The sequence below is a fragment of the Phaethon lepturus genome, unplaced genomic scaffold (genome assembly GCF_000687285.1).
Source record: "Phaethon lepturus isolate BGI_N335 unplaced genomic scaffold, ASM68728v1 scaffold5250, whole genome shotgun sequence".
In the NCBI taxonomy this organism is placed as follows: Eukaryota; Metazoa; Chordata; class Aves; order Phaethontiformes; family Phaethontidae; genus Phaethon; species Phaethon lepturus.
Window position 1 is genome coordinate 20,075 of NW_010511036.1, and position 10,433 is coordinate 30,507.

The window sequence follows — 10,433 nt, forward strand, 5'->3', positions numbered from 1 at the left end:
GCTTCATCATTCCTCAGTCATCCCCAACTGCCCCCCTGACCTTTTGATATCATTCTTCTTTTCTAAGAATGATATAAAATATCTCAATGCATGGATGCATCCAGACAGGCCAAAAATTCTCAGATGACAAATGTCCTGTTGTCATGTCCAGCCTCTGCTGATTCTGAAGAGTGTGGTACTAGTTCAAAACTTCAGTTGCTAATTGCAAAATACATATGGACCTCAGCTGAGCAATGGGAAACACACATTGAACACTGTTTTTAAACTAAATACATTCATCCTGTCACACCGGTGGTCATGCCTTTCTTCTCACCTTGCCTGACAGATTTTTAAGGGTCAATGGCACATACAATCCAAACAGTAAGCCACAGTAGGTACTTACTTTATAAATGAGTCACCAGGGTTGCATGCCTCACAACAGGACTAATAAAGAATTAGATTTCCTAGGTTAGGTGAGTTACCATATGCTGCACTCACACGACGCACATGTTTATCCTACTGTTGCTGATCAGTCACTTGAGCCTGTTCCTTAGCAATCTGATGTGACACATTCTGCTTTCGCTGCATATGTGAAAGTTCCCCTTTACGAGATGCATCAGGCCTAGCCATATAGTTAGCTGAGTGTATAGACTTACGTCAGGATAGTAATCTACATTGGGTACCAAGTGCTGGATCAGAGCTTCCAGAGACCCCGACAGGAGGTTGTTGTCATGGTAATAGAGCCCTTCACAGCTGTCCTCTTTTGGCTGATACAGGTTCCTGTTGTAGCTGCTGCTGTCAAACATAGCTGCAAAGGGAGGCGTCTGTGGCATCCTTCCCTGAGAAGACACACAAAAGAGATATGGGATAATTACCAGAAGGTGCAATGTAAGAGGCTTTCTACACTCCAGAGATAGTACTGCTCTAGTAAGAAAACCCAGCATCACACCCTGGGTTGCTTGCACACAGCAGTAAAGATTGTACTGTCTTCCAGGCTGTGCACTGTCTCAGAGAAGGGCCAACACAGGCTCTCATCACTGCCTGTCTATTACAATTGCCAGGTGCTTCTTTTGTATCTGGCTGTTTCTTCATTAAATGACAGATAAAAGGTCAAGGTTAAGAGTTAGAAGGAGCATACAAGAATCCTGACAAGTTTTGGGAACTCAGACTTTCTGTAAAGCTTTTGGGGACATGTCATAATGTTGATGGACAACTTTGAGCATATCCTGACAGCAGCTACCTAAAAGCAGCACTCTGATGGGGAAGCGTGTTCAGGCTGGCACAGCTCCATTCAGTGCAGAGGGAGAGAGACTGCAGTGAAGCCCTGAAGAGGTTATGTGTGAGGAGAGACTCCTTATTATGCGAGACAACAGCGATGTAACTGCAACCAAAAGCTCCAATTTCCAAACTCCACCCTGGTACATCAGTGCTGGGTTTTTCAAATTACACTGTGACAGGTGTGACTCAGCCTAAAGCCTGATGCTTCAGCACATCTTTCTCCACCTACTCTCTGAGTGGCTCCACAGAAATTTGGAAAAATACACCTGTGTATAGTTGCTTACCAATGTTGTCCAAGTTCACCAATGATATCAAAGACGTGAGCAGAGTCAGAGATCTGTGTGAAAAATCCATCCCTGTGTTTTCCAGCTTCAGATTTTCTTAATACTTAAGGAAAAATAAAGCAATTACTTATCAGTCTCCATCTCAGTGCCTCTGGAATAAAAATGTCTTACCAAGGAAAAGATCAGCTAGTGCTGCAGGCTGTTCAGTCATCCAGAGTAGTAGGCTGGCGATGAGGGGGCTACCCAAGAGCTCTTTTGGTGACACAGTATGTGAAAAGGCCAAAAGAGAAAATCTCTCTGATTACTGGATAGTTGAGTTATACCCTCCTTCCCTCTCCTCCCCCCTCCCCTGCCTTCTGGGAGTAGCAGTTCTTGTCAGAACCTGGGTTTTATAGCCTTGACTGTAAGCTAAGTTTGTGCCCAATTTTAACCACAAATATGTGCTGGTTTTAACTCTACTGGGCCAGCTGCATTCAGGGAGCAGACAGATCAAATGCAAAAAGGTATTGCACACTGCTTCCCATCCTCCCCACAACTGGGAAGCAAGGGAGATCAAATTGAGAAGATAATATCCACCGGCTGCCGTGCTCATGTATTGACAGAGCATTTGTGTGTGCCAGAGAAAAGCATTAATGCCTCTGAGCCATCATTGTAAGTGCAGATGCTGTTTCTTGCTTCTCCATTGTATCAAATCCTATTTGGGAAAAGGCTCTTTAAAGCTACAGACCTCAGTGAACACCAGTCTCTGAAGGCACCCCATTTTGAGAACAGCTAGCAATGTGACAGCCTGAAGATAAATAGCATGCTGCCATCTGTGTCCTCCGCAACTCAAAACAAAGCACTTTTCAGAGTGAGCTCAGTGGATATGAGAAGCTATTAAGTTATTAGCTAGATTCATGGGGACCTGAAGCACCACACAGAGAGCCACAGACTTGCTGCTGCTGGCAGCATGTCTGGACAATGGAGGCATTCAAACCAGCACAAGACTGAGGTATTCAGTAAGTTAACAGTAAGAGAAATAAAAAAAAAACAGTTGCAAAGACAAGGAGAGGGATGGTGAAGAGAGCCTCCTGGCTTACATGACCCGTGCTAATCCCACCTTGTGAGACGCCAAAAGAGATCTGCATCAAAATGGGAAAGAGTGAGGAGTCTCCATGGCTGAAAAGTGGTATTAGTCACTCTGTGCAGCTGTTCAACTAGCGATTCAATTCCATCCTGCCCAATAAATTGAGAGAAGAGAAGAATAAAATAAATACATGTGCCACAGCATAAGCGCATGCAATGCAGGACTGCACAAAACAACGTTCCTGTACAAGAGAGTTCAAATCACTGTGCAGGTGAGGTGCAACCCAACCACGGCCACGCTCTGCAATGATAAAGCATTCTGATGCATAAAGACTCTTGGCCTTTCAGGGTCTTTGCAAAGCCAGCAAATTTTAAGAAACAAAACATTACTAAGGAGCTGATAGGAACCTTCTGCAGCATTTCCTAGGTTTTCATACTGTGTAAAACTCACCATGTTTTAATCACAAACCACAGACTTGAACAAATCCAAAATATTCTGCATCCCACTGTTGCTGATGTCCTGTTTGCCCCAAAATTCAGCATTCTTTTCACCTACTGTAGCAAAGTTTATTCAGCCAAAAGGCAAGTGGTAGTGGACAGTGTGTAAACACTGCCACCCATCAAACATTTGTAGCCACGTGGCTCCATGGTAGTACTCCACAGAGAAAGTGAGAAAGGTTAGTTTACATCTGCAAAACAACTAGACCAATATTGGCACTGTAAAAAAACAAGGAGAGTAGTTTTTTCAATGCATATCTTGTATTAACCGAAACAGCCCAGTTCTGTGCGAGACTGGAATCTGCAGAGGTTTTAGCCAGCCTCGCCAGTAATTCATTGTGATTTCATACAACCTCACCACCCAAAGCAGACTCAGGCCATACCTCATTGCATCGGTGATACAATGTTTGGGGAAAAACCTCCACTTCCACCATACCACTATCTTCCAGCATGGTAAAAATTGAAACAGGTGTGAATCACAGAAGGGTTTTTCTCCAACATATTTTACATGCACACTCTATATTACTGCCCATTAAAATACAAGGTTTTTTAGAAGGTCAGCAGGCAGTGCTTAAATTCTAGTAACTAACTTCCAAAGGGAACGACACCTTTTTGAAGCTTGCAGTCCCCTAAGTCTCAGCACAACAATTACCGCCACGACCACGTGAATCTTTCTCCAGACACAACTATATTTGAGACGCACAGAGCCTGCTAGTACCTCATCAAGAGGGAAGAAAAAAGTCATCAGGTCATTCATAGTTATTCATAACAATAAAACAAAATTCCCAAAAGTCTGGCCCTGAAAGGTACATATTGGCTCACTTGTTTGCTATCCATTTCTGGAAGCTGCTTGATAGACATGGTTCAGTTCTGCTTCAGTGAGACAGGAATCTGTACTAGCTAAGAGATGTTCTGTATGCTCCACATTCAGACACTGGGGATTTCACTTGTAAGTGAACAAGACACAGGACATGTTCTCCATGTGATGAAAAGGTATGATAATCAAAGCGTGACAAAGATAAATATAGCATAGCCAACAGGATGATTCATACAACACATGCTTTTCCAGCAGGACTCCTTTATCACCTTGACCTTGACTCTTCTGCTGTATTTTATATGGAGGTAGAGACACAAAGCAGCATCCTTAGTTCTAATTAGCTCAGGAGCTACATACATAATCATAACACCAAATCATACCTTCAAAATAACTTGAATGGAATTGAAATTTGATTACAGATCATCAGACCACAGTATCTGGTCCACAAAGCCTTGGTTGGCATAAAGAGCAGAGGTATCTTGGGACCTAAAAATATTTATAAACCACAGCAATACAACGTCTGACGAGCAGAAATTAGGAAAAAAGACAGGAATCATAGAATCATAAAATCTTTGGGTTGGAAGGGACATTTAAAGGTCATCTAGCCCAGTCCCCCTGCAGTGAGCAGGGACATCTTCAACTAGATCAGATTGCTCATAGCCTCATCCAACCTGACCTTGAATGTTTCCAGGGATGGGGCATCTACCACCTCTCTGGATAACCTGTTCCAGTGCTTTACCACCCTCACTGTGAAAAATTTTTTCCTGATATCGAAATCTGCCCTTTTTTAGTTTAAAACCATTACCCCTTGTCCTACCGCTACAGGCCCTGCTAAAAAGTCTGTCCCCTAAGCATTAAAACTGGAACTTTTTAACTGGGCTTTGGAAACATTTATCACTAATATGGAAAACATTTCTCTCTCCTCTCTTTTTTCTTTTTTTTTTCTTTTTTTAAGAAGGAAAAGAGTGGCGCTTTTTTTTTTTTTGTTAAAGATCTGACTTGAAGGAAAGAGCGATAAAATAATTTCCAGGCTCTACCAGTGATGTTCTCCTGCGACAGAGAGAAGTCAGTAACACTGCATTGTGGAAAGAGGAATAAAAAAATTTTTCTGCATTTACTATAATTGTGGAGAATGTGAGATCTTGGGCATTAAAGTCCAAATTCTGTCTTTGAGGAGCCTCTGACAAGAAAGAGGTCTCAATCTTCCCAGTAACAGTAGTGTAAATAGAAAGGCAGAGACGAAGACGATGTGCTCAAAACCCTGCCATTTCCTGCAGGACTTGAGTTCCAGTTTGGCAAAACTAAGTGAATCAGACACAGTTTCCAGGCTGCCAAGTGCTTGTCCAAACCTCTATGTTCAGCAACAGAAAAAAAAAGATCTGTTTTCTGCCAGTAACGGTGGAAGGTTGCATTGGTTTGTTTTCATTTACATTAAGGAGCTCAGCCTGCATGTCAGGTGTATAAAACAAAACCACAATAGAAGCACCCACTAAGGGGTTCAGTAGTAGCCACGAAAGGTGCTTTAAAGCCACTGCCAAACATTTTCAGCTCCTCTGTTATGTACAGGTATCTCCCATACTACATCCCTCAACCAGAGGAATCGTGACTGAATTTGTTATGAGTCCCAAGGCACACCTCCTCATAGAAGATGCAAACCTCAGATGCACAACTACATTCCCTCAGAGCTGCTTCACCATACAGTCAAACCCCAAACCACATTTAGCAGGTGATTACCATCTCCCATTGTTCTTAAGGATGCCATTATAAAATTGAGGTAAGACAAAACAAAAGACTTCTGGGGAAAGCCCTACGACTCTTAATAGCTTGCACCAACTGGGGAAAGTCTGAGCAAGTCAGAATGAGCCTCGGCTTTAACATACAGAAAGGAAGTAAGGAGTTGGGACTTGCCAGCAACATCCAGCTTTCTCTTAAGTGTTTCTGAAAGTGTGGAGTATTTTAGACAATGAGCCAGGCTACCAGAACAAAAGCATACCAGACACAGAGGCCACTGGCTGAATTCCATACAGCTGGGTGTGTTTGCTTTGCTTACAAAGCATTTGGTTTTAGCACTGAAAGGTAAAATTAAGTTCTACAGCTCAAGCTATTGAAAAGGTAAGAAACCTGAAAAATTCCCAGATTAGTGTTTCATATGCTGTACTTGCAGAAACTAAGATCACAGGACTATCCCAGCTCAAGTATTCCTGCTTCCATTCTTCCACGAAGAATTTGCCATACAATTCTGGCATGTGTGACTTCAGCACCAACTTTGACTTACAGTTACTTCCTATATATTGTCCTTCTTGGAAGTACTTCTTATTGACTGTATCTTTATAAGAGGCAGAGTACAGAATGGTATTTCATACTCACATAGGAGATGGAAAGAGGAGTGACATGGGCTTTTTCTTCCTGGCTGAAATCAAGAGCAAGATTAAGAGCAACTCAGAAGGAATTCACCACAGAGTAACAGGAGGACTGCAACTAACCATAGGTGCTACTGCTGGACAGTGACGTAACAGCAGAAATACATCTTGCACACAGCAGAGACCACTGAATTGCAGTCTCTGGCAGGACAAGCAAAGATCTGAGGCAGGCATAATGAACCCAACTGAGCCTTGAGATACTTCTTCATTTTCACTAAAACAGCAGAGGATGAACAATTTTGTAAAGTTCTCAAAAAATTACCCAGGCAACAATAGGCTGCAAAGGAAAAAGAAAAACCCCAGTAAGCAAAGAACAGACCAGGAACCGAATTTCAATGAAAGGCATTTTCCTCCTGAATGTGCAAAGGAACTCTGTCTTGGATCTATAAATAGATCCAGCTGATGATGTGGGAAGGTCAGATGCAGCACTGCTGACTGATAACTCACGTATGAGAACTTTGGCACAATAATTAAGCAGATCCTGAATCACTTGAAACTAAAGTCCTTAGATACTGAACTGCAAAAGTGTGATGGATATGAATCCATTCACATGTATGCTTGGGAGCATTAGGAAAAGTGCAGGGGGTTTAAGAATGCCTTGAATTTCTCAAAATCTGCAAGGGTGGAAAAAGGGAAGAAAAGAAACAAGTTCTTTTTGATGCCAATGTGCTGTAATCTATGTCTGCTGCTTAAGCCCCAAGAACTAAACCCCCTTCTTCCCCTTCCCCATGCTGCTCTTCTTTGGGGCAGGAAGAGTGACATGAGTCTAATGATGCTGAGGGTAGCCATGCCACAGCATTGCCGCAGTGCCTGACAAGTACATGCAGGCAAACTACATCATGGCAAAAATCCTAACTGCAGGAAAACTACCCAGTCCAAAGGAGAGGACAGGACATATGTTCCTCCCAGCCAAAACACATGAAACAATTTGTATTGCTAGACACACAAAAGTAGCAGCCTTGAAACACAGAACATGAAAAGACAATCACACATATAACATACTAGCTTTCTCAATGCACTTGTATCTTACCATGATCACAATGCAGCTGAGATTTCTATCTGTAGGTTAAAACTGAGGCGGCCACAATTATTAAAAATGACACTATATGAAGTGTGCTCCATCACTGACTGATTAATCTTTTAAAGTTAATTTGTAATTTATTTTTTAATTTATGGACAATTTCTTTATCTGGATTATGTCCTTTTAACATTTTAATTCAATTTTTAGTTCAAAATAAGGCTGTTCTCCCACAAATGTGGTTTTTTTTAAACATTGTAAATCTCTTTGATATTCCCACTTTTTTTTTTTCTGGTTTCAGAGGAGAAGTTTAAAACATGAGCCATACAGGATAGGTATCTGTTTTAAGTGACATGATGGATTAGCACAGCAGTAATTATATGTCACAAGCCACCAGAGATTCTAGAAAAGTTCAGTCCATTGCATGCTCCATAGCAACTCCTGTAAAGCTCAAGTGATTTACAGAATGAATGAAATGAAAAAGGATGCACAAAGGCCTCAGACCAGCCAAAGCATGCAATGAAATACTCCCCATCTTAACAGACAATGCATGTAGCTATTCTTCTCTACCAAAATTTATGAGAAGACAGCTGGACTGAAAGCAAAGACGTTTTGATAGAGAAGCGGTACTGAGATCATATTTAGAAACAGCACACCCTCCACACACCCTGGATCTATTTCCTTTAGAAAAAATCATAAACGGACTGTCTTCCAAGAACTTTGTTTAAAACCAAAACAATGTACAAGCTGAGTGTGATCTCTTCAGTCCTAAATGTTCAATTTCGTTCAAAAGCAAATACCATCAGGAAAGGGAGACAGCCTAGCGGCTGGCCAGCACAAAGAAATTGCCTGGAGCTGCTAATGGCAAAGCTGAGAGCTTTGAAATAAGAGTACAAGTATACTAAATGCAAAGAAAACCCATGCACGATACTAAAGCCTTACAATTTTTTGACTTACTAAAACAGGGTGGGGTTTTTAGAAGTACACAGCATTCCCCTAATTGCATCCAGTGAAGTACAGAAGTTTTGCCATTTCTGCTATTGGTAACAGAGTGCTCTTAAATATTACAGTCATAGAAGATTAATATCCCACCTTTCTATTCAGCCAGCTGCAGACTGGCTTCATCAGGGCTCCCATCCACCAGCAAGCTACAGAGCTCTACAGACCCAAGGAGGTTACCTTGAGCTGCTGTTCATCAACCAGCTGTTGAATTGCTGCAGTTCGTAGTCAGGAGTTTTAAAGCAAATGAACAGAAGTGATGATTTACTTCAAAATACCATGCTATAAACCAAGTGATTCAACAGCTGATTCTCAGTGGCTTAGCTGTCCAGGAACAGGGCGTGGGGTGGACAGCTGGGACCTGCAATGTCATCCATGCTATGCCATCCCCACTAGTGAATCAGAACCCTGACACACTATCATTTCCGTAGTATACTTTGTGCCTCCTTCATACTTCAAACTGAAGACACAGAATATTGATGTTGTCAGTAGAGATGGGAGCAGTTTCCCCTATACTATCATCAGAACAGTATCACTGATTTCAATGTGGTATTAAAACTCCCACTAACCTTGGGGAGTATGATCCATTTTATGCAACAGGGATGTTGTAATCTGTAATCCTGTAATCCTCTGTAATCCTAACCCACCTCAGGTGACCAAGGCCAAAAGATACACCTTCTCTTATCTCCATGGTCAGTAGCTAAGCGTGGGTCCATCCTAGTTCACAGTGATAACCAGCTTCATCAAGAACTGTTCACAAAACTGTCCACAGTCAACAGAAAAAGCACCATTTCAGTGCTTAGACCTGGCAGCTGGGAGCTTGCATCTACTTCTGACTCTGCTACAAGCTCCTCACGTGGCTTTAGTCAAGTCACTCAGTTTCTCATTACTGCATTCCTCTGCTTGACAGTACAAAGAAGGATTAGTGTGGGGTTATTTCCTTTCATTAAGTTCCAAGATCTTTTTTCAAAAGGGGTACAGAAGGTGTATCATACTATATTAATGCCAGAAGCACAGTATGAGCCTTAAGCATGAAGCTCTTTTGACACTGTTCCCTCTTCAACCTCATCAAAGCAAGACACTTTCCAAATCCAAAACCTGCTGCCCTTTGCAGACATCCATGCTTGGCCTGTTGGTGAAACCTACAATACGCTTCAGAAGAAAGCATCATTCCCTTTTAGACATTTCCCATAGTAGACAGCCAAGTTATAATTTACAAGCAAGCTGTAATAGTGTTAAATAACAGTACTTAATTTCATTTAACTGGTTCTACCTAAAACCTAATCACCAAATGTCTCTTTTCCATTTAGATGATGCAGAAAAAATGCTGGTTTAAGGTGAACAGTTCACATAATCTGTTTTTGCATTTACTAAGACCTTATGTTTCCATGAGCAGTACAGAATTTTTACTGACGTACAGCAGGTTCAAAGCAGTATATTTAGGGTTTCTGCAGTAGAAATGTTTCAGTTAAAGAAGCACAACAACAACAACAAAATACACCTTCCAATGTTTAGGTTGAAGGTAAAAAGGGATGGTCCCACTTTGGCAGTTGAAAAAGCAAATACAGCTCTGTATCCAGATCAGTTACATATACTTGCCTGACACCCATTTATACCTGGGCTGAATATCAGCCAGTGGTTTTTAGACAAGAGCTGGGTCTGAGATATAGGGGACTTGTAAAACAGTTGACTCCAATCAGCTTGAGTGGCTCCTTGGGAAATCAAGGAGAAGAACAGTCTAGCCAAACTAACTGAAAAGAGTTTTTCCCCTCGTCTAGGCAGGGCCATAGCAGAAATCTCCTCCATAAATATTTATCCTCCATCTTATTGCTTATGAATCTAAATGTCTCATTGTGCTGGCTGATGCAGACTCACACCCTTCCAGGATCATCTCTCTACTGGTGTGTAACCTGGTGTTCTGGCTCTATTTCCAGATGTGACAAGATGCAGCAGAGTACCTGACCCCATGGGAGGGGCAGGTGACCTGAGGAACATTTTACTCTGAGGAGAAGATGCATTTTATTGAATCAAAATCAAAATAGTCAGAATATGTAGATCTGTGTCATGCAGTGCTA

The 10,433-nt window shown here is 41.8% G+C and overlaps 1 protein-coding gene across 3 annotated transcripts in view; it reads right to left on the reverse strand.

Annotated features, from left to right (window-relative positions):
• The window catches only part of RASGEF1B (RasGEF domain family, member 1B), a 19,007-nt gene extending 18,195 nt beyond the window's left edge, over positions 1–812 (reverse strand). For all 3 annotated transcript variants that reach the window (XM_010282506.1, XM_010282499.1, XM_010282490.1), the window contains exon 1: positions 636–812. In XM_010282506.1, the coding sequence (XP_010280808.1) occupies positions 636–812 (177 nt within the window). The remainder of the gene's footprint in view (positions 1–635) is intronic.
• Positions 813–10,433: the final 9,621 nt, after the last annotated feature.